Genomic DNA, 20,885 nt, shown 5'->3' on the forward strand with positions numbered 1-20,885 from the left:
TATTGCTAATAATTTTTTTCCTTTTTATTTAACATTTGTTGCATAGAAATTACATTTTGTTTGGTATTTTCCAACACAACTAATCAGTTCGTACTAAAATGTAATTAATTTATCGGTTTTATCTCTGCCACAAATATTTCCAACAACATCAATCACTGTTGTTGCAACAACTGCAGTCAGTTTATCAGTGACTTGCCTTAGCGCAATCTAATCACTTTGCCACTTTGCCACTTGCAAACTGTGTGTGATTAACACTTCAATTCTGGCTTTATCAGTAGCCACTTGCAACCAACTTCAATGCATTTACGCGATTGCTGCAACATTCGCCAAGTTAATTGTGGTCTTAGCCACATACATTTTTTTTCAATGCTTTTTGTTGGATAATTGGATAAAAGTATTTTTTATGTTGGATAAGTGTATCTTTTAGAAAAAAAACTTTTTCGACTTATGGAGTTACTGCAAATAAAACTTTTGAAAGAAAAATATGTTTATATGCAGTTGTGTATGCACTTAACTTTACTACGCTTATGTACTATACACTAATTCAATTTAATCTAAATCAATATAAATATATCAATTGCATGTCTAGCTTATAAATGCAATATTGGAAAATAGAGCGAGCCTTTAAGGTCGATCATTTACTTGTGTACTTCTGCCTAATTACCATAGGCTGCAAAAACATAATATTTGGGAATACATCTAAGCAGTAATCTAACCCGGAGAACACACATATTCAAAAAGCGCAACGCTATGGGTCTCAAGCTGCGAAACTTATTTTGGATTCTCAGTCGAAATTCCAAACTGTCATTAGATAATAAGCTACTAATATACAAAACTGTACTAAAACATATATGGAGTTACGGAGCTCAATTATAAAGTACCACAGAAAACTCAAACCTGGCAATTATCCAACGGTTACAATCTAAAATACTACGCCTGATCACATATGGACGTTGGTATATAACAAAAGAACAGTTGCATAAACAACTACGTATTCCGACAATCAAGGAAGAAATATATTGAATTACAAAGAACTATGCTCATTGTAAATATATGCACCCAAACCCACTGGTAATACACCTAATGTCATCTTCCAACACGTTTACAAGGGTGAGAAGAAAAACCACAGAAGACGTCTTAGAAATAAAGTTTATATTTGAAGTCACTTAATATAGATAAGTCACTTAACATAATACAGTACATATGCAACTTTCTATTCAGATCGTAGTAAATGCTAAAAAATACTAAATAAAAATTATTGCATGTAATAGGAAGGATTACTACTGTTCGAGTAAAAAAATTCAATCAATTAAAAATAAATAAAAATTTTGTTACAATTCATTACTGTTCAAAACCTCTCTACCAAAAATCCTTGTAACCGAACTGTAAAAAAGATCACATTTTTAATACTTAATTTATTAGCAATGCGAAGCACTACCTTTATTAGAAGAGGTCGTAAAGAGTTTGATATAATAATATACGTAGATTTTTTTCAAAGGAGGTTGGAATAGTTTAAAGTCGAAAAAGATATTTTTTAGTGAATAATTGTAATATTTCAACAATCAAAATCTTCTTGTTTTTATTTCTATATCTGTTTGTAGGAACTATGATAATATATGGTCAAGGTTTCTGATTTTTGGTAGACTTAAAATCCGAGAAATATATTTTTTAGTGATCAATTTTAGTATATCAACAATCAAAATCTTTTTATTTTTAATTATATATCTGTTCATAGATATCATGACAAAGTATTGAAAAATCGTTTTTAAAAGGTAGGCAGGTTATTTTCTATAAAGAAAATTCTTAAAGAACTGAATATTTTAGGTAGGCAAAATTAAATGCTTCTAAAACTTTACAAACAATCTTTTATTCAACACTTTATTATTAATCATTGGAATATTAAGAACTTTGTATATATTTATGGTTTTTTCCAGATGTACTCACATTTTTTACTTAATTATATATTCCCAGGTCTGCTCACATTCGGTATTAAAATTTATATAAGTAAAATTCGTGGTATAACTTCTTAAATAAAAACTTTAAGATAACACTCAACTGCGTCAGGTAGCAGAGTTCCTATTAGAGTGATTTTATATATACCTAAGCTTAGAACCTTGTACCCTCATATAACCAAGTTAAGCAGCACTTCCTACAAATATGCCATTGACCAAACTAAAAATTTTACTAAGGCTTTAGTGGAATAGAATCTAAAATGACGTTGCACCACTCGAATATAGTTATATAGTATATATAATATAGTACAAAAAAAAATAACATTTATTTAATTTAACTTCATTTTATTCCTATTCATGATATTTGAACTATCATATGTAATTTATATGTTATATATGGTATACTATATGTTATACACAATTAAATATCGTTTTTTATATGATATTACTGAACCCAATCAGTAGACAATTTTGTCCGAAATACAACGGTAACATTCGTGAAAGGTATGGACTAATAGCAAATTTTGATGGAAAATTGTTGCAAGTACTAACAGGATGACAAGGCATGGACTAGTAATTAGAAGAATAGTAAATTATAAAAACCATTAACATACGTAGTTCAGAAATTGTCTTGTATTATAACAAATGTTAAATATATTTCTACATAATATGATAATTTTGATTTTTATTAATAATTTTAAGTTCATTATTGATTGAAAATTTTGTTAAACAAATTCAAATGTAATATAAATAATTTTATAAAGTGCTAGCATATAGCAAATTATGCATTCAAAAAACATTATTATTTAATAAAATGTATTTAATTAGACGATCTTGATTGGAATTGTTGTTTAGAACATTAAGAATCGTGTTAATGTAATTTTTATACCAACAGATGTGGATATGAATTCAGACAACCCAGTGAAGGAATTATGAAATTACAGTATTACGGTATGGTTTCTTACCACTAATTATAATTAACGTACTAATAAAACACTGTATAATAATCTGTCGCGTTGCCCGGTAAGATCCACATTTTAACGGCTAATAACCCACTCTCTTAATGTCGTTTCTTTTGCAGGACAGACTGTCACTGGTAATACTTACTAATAAATAATACTTTTTATTCTTAATAGTGAATATAAGAATAAAAAGTATTTGTGTGAAAGGGTTTTTATTATTATCGCCAATCATTTCAAAATGGTGTCCTATGACAAAAGCGCTTGTTAGAAGAAGCACTTCTAATAGAATTACTACCGAAATTCAAATTAAAAACCACAAAGGCGTTAATGTTTAATTTTAATTGACATATCGTAAATATAAATAGCCATGAAAATTGAGTAAATCCTCTATCCATGGTATATTAGTTCAGTTGTACATTTTTTAACTACATCATTACCAGAGCAAGCTGCATATTGCAGGCATTCATCATGGAAGTGTCATAATTTGCAAAATGGGTTGGTTGGTCTATTGACACAACAAGCTGGCTCGCTTGTCTATCATAGTTAATTTATTATTGAAATTCATGAGTTTTAACCATTTGTTCGGTCGTCAAAGTGTCAAATTAAAAAAAAAATGTTAACTTATAATACATAGATACATATAAAAATACTCAATAAAACGAAATTCATATTTGCATTTCGTAGTACTCGTAATTTTGTTTGATTTCAAAGTTATTGTGACATATGCTGTATTAAATCACTTTTTCTTTGTTTAAGTACATACGTGCAACTATTATGTGAAATAAGCATAATTAAGAATTATTTACAGTTAAAACTTAAAATAAGTTAAATTTTTTTATATATTTGAATATGAATATTAATATTTTAATATTTTATATAATAAATACACAAAGTTTTAAATACATAAAGTATTATAATCATTTTACTATAGGCTTTACTTACTTTTCCATATCTTTCGAATCGTTTGGATTTCTGCTTATAATATTTGTTTCAATAGGATCTTCGGTTACATGTGGCAAGTCATTATAACTTTTAGAAGGTAAAATAGGTGGATAACCTCTACGCACTGGTACAAGTGGTGGCGGTGCAGAAGTTGTTAGTAATGTTCTGCGTGTAATTGGCATAGTAGTTGTTGTACTAGTGGTTGGCGTCATTGGTGGCAAGTAATCATAACCCCGTCTTGGATTTGGTGCTGCCCATTCAGGGCTGGTGCCCGCATTATTGCTTATAAATTCTACATCGTGCATATTATCATCACCTTTACCAGCACTTTTTCCTACTGGTGACGTATCAAACGTATTAGTGAGCACATTGTATGTATTGTAACCCCATTCGGTAGGAATGTTTCTATGCACATTCTGTCTTCTCTGCACAACTCGATTATAATAATCCCTTGCAGTAAGAGGTCTTATTCTTGTACTATTCAAAACTCGTGGCTGTGCTTCTTTCGGATCTATAAGATCGATTTGTTCATTTAGTTCTTGTGTTTTAGTTAAACGTTCACTAATATGTTCACGTCTTCGATGTTCTTTATGATGTATTCGATGATGTTGTCGACGATGATGTTGTTGTGGTTTTTGTGTGGTTGTGATATCACTGGATTCTGTTAGTGCACTGAGAACTGTGATGCAAAATAGTGTTGAGAAAAGTAGTGTTTGAAGTAATCTCGTCATTTTTGTTAATTTTATTATTTAATGAAGTTTTGTTCTAATTAAATTGAACACAGGTGGTACACAGGTGATTAGTTCTGTAAAGAAAAAATATAAAATTGATTTAATTATTTTATTTACTTCAATTTATAAATAAATTTTAATGAAATTATACTGCATGAAACTAATTTACTTTTGAATATTATAAAATAATAGCAGTACTTTCTGATACAAAATGGATGAGAAATAATTGATTTCATATAAAGTTCAAATTTATCTTGAACTTTCAGTCTGCATTTCAAGTTAAATTACTTGCCATAAGATTTAACTTCGCATAATATGGATGTATGATTCAGTTAGAAATTCATTTAAGATGTGAAATGATGAAATAATCATAAATTTATTTAAGCTTTATTTCGGTTTTATCTTGATTTATATGCACAATTCCCACAATGTATTATTTCATTTATTTTCGAGTGAGTTATAGGCACCACACACGTTGACAGTTTCTTCAAATGAAAAAAAAATATATATACATCTCATCTTAGAAATCAAAGTAAACGATCTTGTTGAAAGTTTTGCATAATTCTGGCTAAGAAACTCCTTAGTTTTCTGGCTTTTTTCTATTGAAAACGAATTTAATATTTTGTGGTCTTTTGATCTTTTTCGTACCTTTGTCTACCACTTGACAAGGTCGTACGATAAATATATAAATGTGATATATTTTATAATAAATTTTCTTGGAATCAAATCCATTTCATTTCTGTGTTTAATTTATAGTTTGGTCAACATTTAATTTACGTATTTAATGTCCGAATTTTTAATTTATTAGCAATCCTTTAACGTGAATTTATCAATATTTAAATTACAAAATTATGGGCTTGGCTCGTGCTACTTAAGAATTAATAGATTATAAGGAAATCGAAAGCTACGGTAGCCAAGATAAAATTTTTATTACTTTAGGTAATATCGTTTTTAAGAATTAATTTAATCATTTAAAATACTTGATATTTTAACATATATCCAGTGTATTGACACATGCGAGTTTTATAAGAAAAAAAAATATTAGTGGTTGTTTGCTTAAATGTTATAAATTATATGATAAAATAAATAGCATTGAATTCATTATTAATTAATTAACTCAACGAGTTAGTGATATATCGTAAAATTAAATTAATTAAATTAAGCTAATTTGTTGTAAGTTATACATATTTGATATGTAGTAGTCCTATAATTAAAATTAAAAAAATATTTAAAATAATCAAATAAAATAAATAGGATCTATTAAATATGTATATTATGAGACTGCAAATGACCATTAAAATAAGAATTTTTTTATGGACACAAATACTGCACAAATCCTGTTAATGGGATGAAAATCTTATTGAAAGTAAGAAATAAATAAAAAACTGACTGCTTTTGTTTCAAGCATTTCATTTATTGGAAGTTTGAAACTATTGAACTACCTAAAAATTGATATATATACTAGGGCGATTTGATAAGTCAGTGACTTTTTGAATTTCCCGCGCAGTTACTCCAAATGCAACAGTGCTGCCGTCAGCTGTAATCTACCAGTGGGCAACTTTCTAATTTTGAGCAAGCTACGTCGTTCAGTTGGTGTTTGATAGACGTTCAAAGCAGACAACCTTGTGAATTTTTACGAAAATAGAAAAAAGTGAATTTCGTGTGCTGATTGAGCATTACGATCCCAAATCCACGAATTGGGATACGAACTGCTACCCTATCCAGCATATTCTCCAGATTTAGCCCCCTGCGATTATTTTCTGTTTCCAAATCTAAAGAAATAGCGAAATTCATTGGACTCTCATTAACTACGTGAGATATTTAGTATGATCAATTTAGGTATATTTTGTTATATCTTACTATTCAAGAACGTATTGGAGTCATCAAAAATAATATTTTCAACTGGGAAATGATTGGTTTAATCGCACGAACTATATTTAATACTTCTGCATCATCATTACAAAAATAATAAAATAAAATAAATGCAATTTGAATAATTAAAAATTAGAAAACAAAAAAAAAATTATTCACGCTTCTAAGAATTTTTTCTAATTTTCGAAAAATGATTTTTTTTTCATTTCTATTCAATGCATTGCGTGGCGAAAATTACTCATTTATGTGTGAATATAAAGTTTATTTATGGACACATTTATTTTATACGCCAGGCCCATTTCACTTGTGCGAATGGTCCCGGAGCAGCTCAACTCGTCTTTTCCCATATGCTTTATTAGTTGAAAAAAACAAAATTAAATTAAAAATTACATTTTTATTTCTTGTAATATTATGACCTCATAAAAATGTGTTTAAGTTCTTAAAATTAAAATTTATTTTCTTGTAAAATTTTTAAGATGGTTGAATTTGAACTTTAAATTCACAAAAGATGTTAAAGAAATTTTCTCAAATATTTTTTTTCTATTTAAATTGAATACTTCAGATTGGACACATATCTCATGCTTGTCATATTAAGTTCACATAATTATTTTGTTTTTATTGAATCGATTTTTAAATAATTTCAAAAATTTGACTGATGTGATTTGAACACCTAATGCCATTGAAGGCTGTATCACAAGTGTGGTCTACAGGTATTTTGACGTATTTTTTTGTAACATAAAATGAAAAAAACAATAAATTGTTTAATAAAGCAGCTTATTTGTAACAAACAAAGAATTTAAAATTTTTTTTTTTAATTTTCATATTTTACAATATTATAATTAATACGATTTTACGCTTAAATTAACTTTTTATTAATCGAAATTGATACTGTTTGAAGGAAATGGCTTAAAAACTCGGTCTTTTCATTTTTATTATCAAATTTGATATTGACCTATGGAAATATTATATGCGACCCTCGTAGTAATTAATTAATTTTTTTTTGTTAATATTTTTTTGTTAATACACATTGTCAATTTAACAATTAATAATTATAATAATTTTTGAGACTTTAATCTCACTTTGTAATTTTACGATTTTAATCATTTTTGATTCTATAAAATATATAAAAGTATTTATTTAAATTAATTTAAATAATAAAATTTTGAAAAGTCACATAGTTGCTATATCAAAAACTAATTTAGAATATATTTTTAAAGTTTTTTATATTATATTTTTTAATAAAGCTGTAATAAATATTAATACTTTATTAGAAGATATAATATTTTCCATTTTGTCTTTTTATTAATATCTAATTAAACATGATATTTTAACTGTTTTTAATTAGTTAAATGCATTATATATAATACCTATTGCTTACTATTATTAAGCTTAATTGAGTTAATGTTGTTAAATAAATAATTTATTTTTAATTACATATTGCTTACTAATATTAAGCTAAACGAAGCTTAAAGTATTATATATGTAAATCAGTTAGAAATTCATATAGAATAAATTGGATTAAATACTTAAATCAAAACAGGGACTTTGCATTACAAGTTGATGTATATTTCCTGTATCAATTTCCTTCAAAGTCAGCTAAATCAAGTTTAATATTTAAAGCATGTAGAAGTATTAATCACTGATTACATTTATAATGATATTAATAGTTTTTAGATAAATAGGTTTATTATCTCTATAATAAGGCCAGACTTATTGTTATTGGTTCATGTTAGTCCGATCGATTGAATTTTAGTTATAACTGTTTCAAAAACTAAAGACTTTAATATATATATACAATTTCATGAGAAACATATATAGCAATCAGTTTTTAATATTTATTTACTCATATTTAAATGTCATTAGATAATCCATAATCAACATGAAGTATAAATAATTTATTTATATATAGATATAGCTAATATTATGGATATATATATATAAATTTTTATAAGAGATCTATATATTATATAATTAAATATATTTCACGATTTACCTCGGTATATATTTGATCAAAACGACTACTGCTTTGAAGCAGTTTTGATGTGCTAGTGTACATATACCATATATAATATAAACTGGGCCCTGGCAATAAAATGCGATAGGATATATAGAATAAATAATGTTTTTCGCTTTACTAAAAAGTTCTCATTTCCAATCGTATGGAGTGAAAAAACGTTCATCAATAGTTTATCTATGCTAACATACACTGGTAATTTTAAAACCATGTCTCTGCTTTTCTTTTCAAAGGGTTAAAAAACGCGAGTATCTATACCTATCATAATTCAAGTAAATAATAAAATATTACCCCAATAAATCTTTTTTTTTAAAACTTCTAACCCGCTTTAGAAACTAATATGCTAAAGCTGATAAGGCTTTGCGCACTGTTCAGTTAAGCTAGAATGGATAATCAAAAATCCTTCTAAACAAGAAAAAGACTGACACCATTATTCTCTGTGTTATTTTATGTGTTTAGCTGTTGCATGTGCATGACACCGCATTGTTTAAACACACCTATCAATATTTTATGCCAATTAACGTCCCATTAAAATAAATTCTGCTGATATTAATTGAAGTTATATGTTTTGATATAAGTTACTATCCAAATCTCTCCTGCAAGTTCACATCAAATGGAAGCATAAGTGCTAACACTCTTTCTAACTTAAGGTAGTAATCATAGCCACCACTATGTCTCTTTACGGGACCAACCCAGTGTCCAGGATAACTAAAGTTATGGGTAACTGGATCCTGTGGTACCAGATTTTATCTCTGATTAAAACCCACTTGCTATAAGTCATATCAGTATAAGATGGTATCGAATATATTTAAGTCATTTTGAACAACAGGCATATTATTAGCCATTATACCGGGAATATTTTAATTCCAATCCCAAAGAAGTAACGAGAATATATCCTTACATAAATATATAAGTCTTTAACGATTCACAAATTTACTTTCATTTAAAAGGCTTAAAAAGTTTGCTCTACTAGAAGCATATAAATCTTTTGATTATATTCTATTTATCTAAATTTATATGCTAAAATTGTTACTAACAATTTTTATTTTGTTATATAGCCGTCAAAATGAACATAAGTTTTCAATCATTTATCACTACGTAAAAATCATTTTATTTAAAAAAAATATAATTGCAAATTTTTAGAAAAATTTGATGCTATAAATCATTCTTTGAGTATCTATCCACAGAGTAACAACAAACATATGTTTATATTTAATTTAAAATTAATTAAACACGTTCAAAACAATGTGAGTATCTTTAAATCAGTGCATCAAAAAAGTTTTGTATTATCTTTAAAACGATTTCCTTTAAATAATAAGAATGAGCAAAAGCAGTAGGTAATGTGTATTTAATCATCAGTTGAAGATATTGCATCTACAAAATACGTTAACTACTATGCCAATTTAAATAATTTATAGCTTTTTCGACTCGTGATATTCAATTCGAAAAAGAACAAAGGAAGCCTAACTGCTCAATCCCAATTTGGTAAAAATTTCAAACTTCCGCATAAGTGATTTAACACTTTTGTTCGCAGCAATAAATTTTTCGATTAAGTGATGCATTGCAGCACTCAACATTTGCATTTGCAACAAAAGAACGAAAGCGATTTACATTATTGCACAATTATTCGATATTAATTATTTGCAACATGCAATTTTTAAACAGGCTGTCTTGTTCAGCTCACAACACAATTTTTTATTCTTGAAATTTAATAAAAAAAATTAAAACAAGATTTTTCTTTAGAAAAAAGTTTCTTTAATTTTTTTTTTTATTATTTTATTTCTCTTATTATTTATTAGTAAATTTATTTTGCAGACAAGACTGCGCCTTCAAGTAAATATCGGATTGCGGTTACTCCTATAAATTAATTAACAGTCTGCATTGCAATTAATACCAAAAACAAAATAAAAATTATCTCTGAGCTTAAATAAGATCGTTAAAATGTATATATCGTAGAGCCTCGTTTCATTTGTTGTGTTCGCTTGATGAAGCGAGATTTCAAATGCGATTTGTAAGTGACACTGATTTTGCTTAATTAGCCTGGAATGTCTTTTGCCCATTTTTAGTCTATTAACGTTTAAATACCTCGATTTGTAGCTACTTCGATATATATATTAGTATTAAAAAACAATAACAAAAATTAATTACATTTAAACGCTCAAAATGTCAGACAACAGTGTTAATTTCCCATCATATTTTACATACTTTTATTGTATCAATAAAATTTATTATTTAAATAAAAGTGTTCTTTTATGGTGTGAATAACAAAGGTTACCAAGTATTTACATTCTTAATTAAAGTAACATTTTTATAAATTACATTGCATAATATTTTATATGAACCTTAATTAACTAAATGTAAATGTTAATGAATAAGAACGGGATTGTGTCAGATATAAGTACATATATGGCGCTAATTATAGTTACAACTCAGTTAAGCCCACTAATCGACTGATCACAGTCGCTATTATTATAATTAAACGACGAAAACTAATCTTATACAACAGTTCTAATTATCTTTTACATATTTATTTCTTCTAAACCGATCCTAACTAACAAATCAATTCATGTTAGTGACTATATATAACTATATAATAACTAAATATATATGCATATATACTTTTCGTTTGGATTTGAACACAATAAAATTAGGACACTCAGTCAATTGATCTTTGCTCACAAACCCGAAAATGTATGATATAAGTAAAAAGAAAATTAAGAAAAATAATAAATATTTTTAAATTTGCCTGTTTAATCTATGAAGATTGGTGTGGAGAAGGAGAGAATGAAGATTATAACCCAATAATCTCAATCTAGTTCTTGCAAATGGTAAGCAATAACAGCTGAAGTGCTCTATATTCTCCACATTCTCCAAACAAAATTTGTATGCTATATATTTACAATTATACCCATCTTATCTACGTAATATTCACGCACAATATGGTCTATGATGACTCCGATCAGTACTTTGATGTTTTTTCTCTTCACTTGCAGAAAAAATTTCTCTAATTTATTGACAATTTTTGTACAAGCCTTTTCGTCATTTTAAAAGTTTCTCTTACAAACTATTATCTCTTGTATATAAAGCCCACGTATTCATTAATCAAGTTTATTTAATTATAGACCATTTGACAATTGAATATTATTGCTCAGAATCAACTAATAACAATAAATGTACTTGTGTTGAAAATGAAAAGCTATGAGACCCCAACTTGTCATAATCCTACCGTATAAATAGTAAAATATCTTTTAGTATCATTTTATAGACCAAGATGTATATCGTAAAAGTAATAAAAATGTCTGTCAAGAGAAAATTATAGTATAGTTAGTAGTGGTACAAATCATTTTCTCTAAAATTTTATTAAAATTCTAGAAATTTTAAGATTTAAAATTTAACACCTATTCTGATACAACTTCCATGTGAAATACGTATCAACTATTTTAGTACTCTACAAAATCTTAATAACTTCAACCTCATTATTTTACCTAACATCTCAATCAATATCTACATCCTTTTCGACTTAATTCCCATTCATACTATGCCCTTATGAGAATAATATTTAAGGGTCCGGAAAGTAATTTCTGTCCAACAGAGGACTAAAATATATTTTTTCACACGCAACATTCCAAATCAGCTGAATTGACATCACCTGTTTTGACAGCTGATATAAAAAGGCTTGTCAAAGAAAAGCTAGTTTAATTTTGCGCAATACTTCATGTTTGATATTCCGTAATATATCATTTTCCATGGAAAGGAAAATATATTATATTTTGCTGAGATAAATCCTGAGATCACTGAGTTGTTAAATTTATCCAAATTGACCGTTTATAATAACATGAAATGGATTCAAGATTCTACACATGATTTTCTTATAAAAAAATTTACTCCGTCGCATTGGATCATCACTGCAGATATATATTATCTATAACAATGGAAAATGCAAGAGATCAAGAATTAATTTATTTCTGAGCTTCTCACTAACTGGAGAAATTGAATTATTAACTCAAACAATATAAGTTCAATTGAATAGTAGAATAAGAATGTAAGACTTCGTACGAGTTTGATGATTCGACAAAAACTTTTACAATTCTGATATATTACCGCACCCATTGTATTTTACAAATCTGGAATCTTCAAAATATTACTCGCTCCAATCTTTACAAATATTTTTCAAAGTGAAACCAGACTGAGGATGAGGATGACAGACTGAGGAAAGTAATATGAATTACTCTTTTTGCCAGTAAAGAGCATAAGTTAAGCATCAAATTATAATATTGACAGACAGAAAGTTGGCAGAGGTAAAAAATTATTTAATTTTATAGAAGATTTAAACAACACCGTGAAAACGTTTTGGGATATATAACTAAACATTTAAGTGTGAGAAAGTGGACATATCAACAAAATTCTGCACCGCCAAAGATAAAACACGCTAGCAAACAATGGCTAAGAGATAACCAAACAAGTTCACTCAACTTCTTTTTATAGACTATTTTGCAGACCAAGTTAAAATGTCAGAATGTTCGGAATGGTTCACATTCGTAAAAGCGCAAATATGGAAACTACTGATTTGATTAAATCAAAAATCAAATTTAAATGTTCAGTCAAACCTCTCTATAATGAAGTCGTAGGTGCCTGCTAAAAACTTGGTTATAGAGAGGAATTCGCTAAAGAGAGGTAAGTTATAGAGAGGTTCGCTATAGAGAGATTTGCTATTGAGAGGTTCAAATATATAAAAATCTCTGTGTTTTCAACAAAACTGCGTTATAGAGAGAAATTCGTTGTAAGGAGGTTCGTTATAGAGAGGTTTGATTGTATGCTACTCTAAAAGTTCAATTTCAATTGAAGCATTCTGTACATTTAAATACACTTTCATTAATAATTTCATTTTAATTGAAGCAACTCTCGTATGAATTTTTTTAATTACACAATGTATAAAGTATATTTTAAAATTAAATTAAAGCGAATTTAAAATTAAAATAAAATCTTTTTTAAAACTTTTTCTTCAAAGATTAGTTAACAAAACATTGGCGCCTAAATCCCTAATTACTTCTAAGTGTTACTGATCTCTAAAAGTGCGAAGTAGCCAAATTTTTAATTTCATCTATAATAAATTTAAAAATATTTTAACTTAAGTCTGTTTACATATATATCAAATATTTATATATGTAATGTATGTATATATAATAAAATTTTTCATTAAAGATATATATCACATAATATCTGTGTCCATCGCTACTTTTGCTAATTGGATTTAAAAGATGTCTGTGATGTACGTTGTTAAGGAATTAAATTTATTTTTTTTAATTAAGTATAATAACAAAAATTTTTTAGTTTTTTATAATTATTTATATTATAAATACAATATGTACTTAAAATAAAAAAGTTTGGTTTGTTTTCGATGTTTTAGTTCTGATTGAAAACATGCGAGCTTGTATCAATATTTGTTGTGAGTGTTAAACATTTTTGATCACATTGATCTTGAATGACGCTTTTCATTGAATATAAACAAAATGAACTTTAATGATCATTATAGCTAAAAGTAGGTTTTTTTCTTCCCCGATAAGATTTTTAATTTCTTAAGTAATAGTGAGTTTATTGAACTTGTGGTGCGAACAAAATTTAATTTTTGAAAAAATATTAAAAATATCAAAAATGTTAAACATAGAAATAATACCAAAAAAAAAAAAACAAAAACAAAAACATAATCCACATGTACTTTTTTATTGAATTTAAATGAGCTACAATAATCTACAAATATAATGTATATATAAATAATTAAAAATGTGTTATAATGACAAGCGGGAACACATAAAATTATGTAAACATTTCAGAAAATTTGAAATATTTTTAAAATAAATTGGCATATGCCAATTAATAAAAAATGTAAAAATAGAAATATATAGCAACTTATATCTATCAGATACCCAAATCATGCTGTCAGCGCGGAGTTTGAAAGTGTCGAATTTTGCATGGGAAAACACTAAATTTGGCAGTAAAGTAGTGAACACATTGTGCCATTAATTTTGAAGAAAAAAATTTTAAAATATTACCTAATTTTGATATTTTGATTCAGAACTAAAGATATATGGATCCGAATTTGTGTTTTACTTCTAATTTTTTTTTTTTATTTGTAGTTTTGGGGTATAAAAACTCCAAGCCCCTTGCTGTGAAAATTGTTTAGATTAAAGTGTTAATAGTAAACACTAAAACTGGTATTTTTCAACAAATGATCATAGAAATTTGGTAGTTCATTAAAATTCCAAAACTGTTGGTGGTCAGACAACAAAATTTATGCCAAAAAAGAAAAAAATTATATAGAGAAAATGAACTTTTAATTGCGTGGAACATGAAAAAACTATAAACTCACCGCAGGTTGCTTTCCTACTTTGCTTAATATTTACTCACAAGTCTGTTGCAATTATATTCGGTGTCCTAATTTTTCTTGCCTGTAATGAGACGTTCAAAACATAGTCGAAGCCAGCAAAATAATAAAAAAAAGTCAAAACATCATGAGTTCAGTAGGGAAAAATTTATTTTGTAATTTTGTAAATATTATAAAGAAAATATGTTAAAGTGTTTACAGGTGAAATTGTTTAGAAATTGCATTTGTTGGAATAATAAAACAATTTAAAAAAAAATAATTAAATGCAGGACGGAAGCACTAAAATAAATCTAAGTACGGAACACAAAAAGTTTTCCATATTATTAAATTAGTATTAATAATTAACAAAATCATCTAACTTTGTCTCTACTAAAAATAAAAATATCATAGTGGTCCTTGGTCAAAAAAAGGTTTGGAACCGCTGATCTGCGAGGTGAGGTAAGTCACCATCTAACTTGAAGTTAGTGACTTTGTGTCTTTGTAGTTGTCTTTGTAGTTTACAAATCAGATTGTTAAAGTACTCCAATCGGCGTTGTGTTGACAATACTACTATGTGTTCACTTAGACTTATCAAATCTCTTTAGCATATTTTTGTATAAATTTTGTTGGAATTTTGTATGGACTTTGTATGGGTTGCATATGAAAAATAGCATATATTGCTACTTATATGACGAGTTAAGAACAATAGTTTAAACACTGCATAACATTATCAGGAAAGCAATGCAGGTCAATGAATTTCTGACCTGTATGATATAGGTATATAATTACTTGAAAATTCTTAGTGGTTACTTTCTAATAAGTAAGGTCTTAATGGACAAACTACAAGCTATGCATACATACCTGTTAAATTTGACTCAGGGAATATTTTTAACCATTTTGGACCACCGTTTAGGAATCAGTGTCCTAAATGTACAGCTATTTCAAATATGGTGAGTCTTTGAACTGATTTTTCAAAGTGGACTCTAAATTTCTCTAATGAGAAGAACTCTCATTAGTCATGATGAAAAATATAATTATAATGAGTCTCTGAGTCTCTAAGTAACTTATGTTGCGTCTACCACACATCGAGAATATGAGAATAACAATTGCGTGGCATGCTTTAAACTGTAACTATAGACTCATATATAAATTTTCTTCATCATTAAAGTATGTAGCGCCAAGAATAATATAGTATTTTGAATTGAAGAACTTTATATAAACTATTTCACGGTTTGAGATTTCACCGATGTAACGATTTTATCATAGGTTTTTCATAAAGTTCTGCATTAACAGCAATTTCTACTTTTTTGCTGAAAGATATTAGTCTATATATAAACCACCAAATACATTTAGATAATAAAATCTGAATAATTTGAAATAAAATATAGATAACATTAGGTTTAATCGGTTCATGTTGATACAACTATTAATACCCCTACTCATAAATGCCGCCAAAATTGCTTGGGAGAGGCAAATCGCAAGTACCGAATAGAAAATGGGTTATAGCGGCTGTATTCAAACTGCTGTAATATCTAATACATACGTCTAATACATGAAGATAGGCAATCGCAAATAACTTGGATTGAAATATAGCTTATAATGGCAGTATTCAAAACATTTGTACCATGTGTCTGAAATATAGTATCTACTAAAAGTTTTAATAGATGTGTTGGAATTCAACTATTTGAAAAGTATAATGAAATATTCGTAAGTATAATAAACCTAAATGAAAACTCAAGTCAACGAAGTGGAACATATAGCCTATAAAAGTGTCATGGGTACTTCTGCTAGAAAATGAGTTGAAAAATGGAATGAAAGCATAATTGTATTAACATATTGATAGGAGTAAAGTTAAATAATAAAACCTGTCTGGAAAATGTACTAGTCCAATTTAATTATCATCATTAATTATCACTTCTACAAATAGGATATTTGATTAAAATTAAAGTAGTCTACATATTAGTCAAGAGAATTTTTGGTACTCAAAAAATTCGACATAAATTACTAGCAGCCAGTATTAAAAATCACATAAAAGCTCATAGTTTATTTATGAAAAATTGAAAGGGTTGCAATAATTGTGTGACATTTTACACGACATATAATTAATAATTTAATTTTACATATTCTAGTTATTTATGTAAGCTCTAAATGATTGATTAGACATATTCAAGCAAAATATTTATTGATTTATTTAAAAAATATATTGCATATAAATATTTATGAGATCTTAAACGTATGGTTGGCAGAGCAAATGAAAAACCAGAACAACGTAATGCGCATGTTGAGGTAAGTCGCATTTGAGTGCAAAATAGACATAATATTTTATCTTAGGTGTTGCGTAGCCTCTCTAGACGAATAAAATTAATTATTAAAAAATTAAATTAACAGAATATATAAGGTTTTAATTTAATTTAAGGTTTCAAGCTTTATAGTGACTACCTTGAAATTTATATAGTGCTTTGTAAACAAAGCAAAATACTTCAATACTATTGGCAACTGGTAACTACATATTTACTAGTACTAGAACTGCAATTGTCTTGTAAAACATTAAACTTATCTAAAGATAATATCTTTATAAATGGAGTATAATTAAAACCCACGTATAAATTTTTGCAAGCCGGTATGGTTGGATTCAAATATTCTTTATTTATTGGCGAACTCAGATCATTTTTTTCTTTAATAACGATTCCATTATCGTTTATTGTCTGGTATTTACTATAATTAGTAACCTGTACCTCTCGATTATTAATATAATTTTATTGTAGTTAATATCAGAAAAATCTTATTTATTCTTGTGCGATTAAAAAGTTGTTACCAAAAGTATCTTTATTGTTTTTCAATAAAAATCTTTTTCTTATTTTAAAAAAAAATAAAGTACTTTGGTTTTTTAAGTAAATGGAATACAATGAATTCATTTAAGTGTGTATAAGATTACAAAATAATATTTATTATATTTATTTAAGCTTAGCTTGTATAATAAAGTATCTTTCTTTTGTATTTATATACTATTTACTTTGCAATCTTCTTTATGGTATCAATGAGAGATAAAAAATATTGCTGCTTTAAATGAATTTTCATTTAATTCGATTCTAAATTATTTTTGTTATATTTTATTTTTAATATTGCAGTGAAAGTGTATTGAACATGTAATTATATATTCGATTTGACTATATAAGTTAACTCCATTGTAGTTATTTTGTTATATGTAAGCTTAGAATATGTCTTTTTGTACATTTTTATATTCTACGGAACTTACTTGGGTTTTCAAAAATTAACTAATATATATTTTAATAGAAATCAAATTCCTTATGTTGCATTAAATATATTTACATGGCTATATCCTCGAACGTTAAATATTTAATTTTTAATAAAATTTTAATTTTTTTCTCTTGATATGTAGAATACTATATTGAGTCGAAATGTTGGTTATATGTTATTGCAATACTGTAAAATAATTTTGCACTTCAATAACAATTAAAATTCAGAATTTATCTTAAAGTCATTTATTAAAATTGAAACCATTATTTTGTTAACACACATCACGCATATAAAGTACCAAGACATATCTGTAATATACCTGAGAAGAAAAATAATATTATTTTAGTTTTAATATACTATAAATAAGTGCGTGAGATGTCATTTAAACTAACTGAATGGCGCACTTTAAACAAAAATACGAAAAACTTATATAAAAACCATACAAAGATACATATTTTAACCTTCATTAAGCAAATAAAATAGTTTAATTTAACAGATTTCAGGGGCGAAGCATATGAAAGAAAGGCTTTTCCATAGTGAAAGCACTGTTAATGTTTTAAAATTCGTAAGTGACAATATATTTTTATTACTCTCACAGCAAATAAGTAAAATCAATCAATTTCAGTTTTTAATAATTATGCGACAGATAAAACCTTTATGCATTAAAAAATATTTTTTAGTACTATAAGAGTACCAACTTCTAAAGTAACAATAACAGCAATCGAATTCATCTAAAGAATTCATGGTGTAACTAATCCTAACTGAACTTTTACATGAACGACAGTATATTTTCCCTATAAATGAAGGTCGGAGCGGATCCTAACGAAATCAATTTTTCTCGTATGGTTGCCAAAATATGCTTCCAAGAGGGTATAAACTTGATCCTAACAAAATAAATTTTTCTCGTATGGTTGCCAAAATATGCTTTCAAGAGAATATAAGTTCTTGTAACTACATCCAGCTTTTAGATTAAAATAAAAGAAAAGAAGGAGTTTTATCCCAGCTGAGGTAAAATGGATTTTCTACTTACATTACTGCATAAATAAACATGTTTTGTTAAAAAAATAACATAACTTATAATAGTATATTGTTAGGTAACCGAAAACCTGTCTTACTAACGCCCAGCATCTATTTGTGGTCGAGTAGACAAACCAAGTTCGTGATATTGTAATTATCTGTAGTGCTATATCGATAGCTCCATATTAGAGTATTAAGTTAGACTGAAGGGAGTTATTTTCAACCTCTTGAAATATCCTCCAATTTAATGTCTAATGTGTTCTTAAGCTTAAAAAGATTTGAAAATAATATTGGTTTAAAATAATTCTTTTAGAAAAAAATATATAATATTTGGTTTTCAAAATTTTAATAAAATTTTGATAGAACCAGTTCTTAAATGTCCTACAAAAGTCTTGTAAAGCTACCTAATTTTTTGCAATCGATAAAAGTAGTGGGTATGTCATTTAAAAGTAAGTTTTGAATTCAAATTCTTTTACATAAATTGAATAATAATAAGATTTAATAATAATAATATCGAATAATAATAAAATTTAAAATACTGACTAAGAGCACCAAAATACCTAAAACGAGTAGTTAAGAAATAACACAAAATACAAATTGGCGAATAAATTTGCCGTTACACTTAAAAACGCATGAAAAATATTTGTAGAAGCATTTTTAATGTTAAAATTATAATTTAAAGATTAAAAACTTTTTGACTGAAACATCTAAATGACTAAATTTCAATGATATAACTTATTTCTAAATAAAATTACGAAATGATCTAAGATCGACGATCGGTGATGAAAAGAAAAAAATCATACTCACATTTATTGTACACGAATTGCAAATTATATGAATGAACCGGACGTTTTTCAATTTAAAACAAATAAATAATATAAATAACGCAATCCACAGGAATCAATAAAGCACGACAATAAAAGATAATGATTATAATTTAAAATGCAATTATGTCAGAACTGATCATGCACAAGCGCAAATTTTGGATTTTTTAAGTTGTGAACCATAAATGCGAATATTTTCTGTTACCTTTATTTCAGATACTTTCTGTTATTTTTTCGTTGCACTCACAGAACTACAGATATTTTAAATATCTTCTTAACACGCAAGATGTGAATTTTTATGCTTAAATTTATTTTTTATTATTTCATTTACGCTGCACTTGCAGAATTTTTTTAGTATTATTTCTTTTTTGTGTTGAATAATTTCAGCGATATATTAAAATTTGTTTAAAGCCACAATTAACACGAAAATCAATAAAACAAATTGTCAAGAGACAAGATCATTTAATTTATAAAAAACTATTTATTATTTTTAATGCAATTCTTTATTAAATTATTAACTCGACGAACGTTCATTAGCACGATCGTATATTTTAAATAATTTTTCTTATAGTTCCAAACTTTAAGAACTTAACCATAAACGCCCAATTCGCGACGTTTCCCTCACGCACATCCAATCAGATTTAGAGCGTCGTGAAAACTGTTCACCGAAAAACCGTAAAGTCAAATTCAAACCCGCACGCGATCAGTTGTGACAGTTGTTGTTGCTGTTGTGTTGATGTTAATTGTGTTGTGCCATGTTCGATGCTGTAACACTTGCTTCCGCTTGTTGTGATCTTCAAAAATGCAACACCAACCAAACTTGGCTTAATCGATCACAAAGCAAAATCAATGCTTATCAGCTGTAAGACAAATTTTGTTGTTATGTTCGATCGAACATGTTTGATTGTATGTACTCTCTTAGTGTTCAGTTCTCTTTAAAAACAATTTTGTA

At 27.0% G+C, this 20,885-nt stretch overlaps 1 protein-coding gene across 1 annotated transcript; it reads right to left on the minus strand.

Annotated features, from left to right (window-relative positions):
- Positions 1 to 3,852: 3,852 nt before the first annotated feature.
- Positions 3,853 to 20,280, minus strand: LOC119678834. Its single transcript, XM_038090900.1, has 2 exons — positions 19,917 to 20,280; positions 3,853 to 4,661 (listed from the first exon to the last, which is right to left on the minus strand). Exon 2 carries the CDS (start codon positions 4,585 to 4,587, stop codon positions 3,853 to 3,855), a length of 735 nt encoding a protein of 244 aa, XP_037946828.1. The 5' UTR covers positions 4,588 to 4,661; positions 19,917 to 20,280.
- Positions 20,281 to 20,885: the final 605 nt, after the last annotated feature.

The sequence above is a fragment of the Teleopsis dalmanni genome, chromosome 1 (assembly GCF_002237135.1).
Source record: "Teleopsis dalmanni isolate 2A chromosome 1, ASM223713v2, whole genome shotgun sequence".
NCBI classification, from domain to species: Eukaryota; Metazoa; Arthropoda; class Insecta; order Diptera; family Diopsidae; genus Teleopsis; species Teleopsis dalmanni.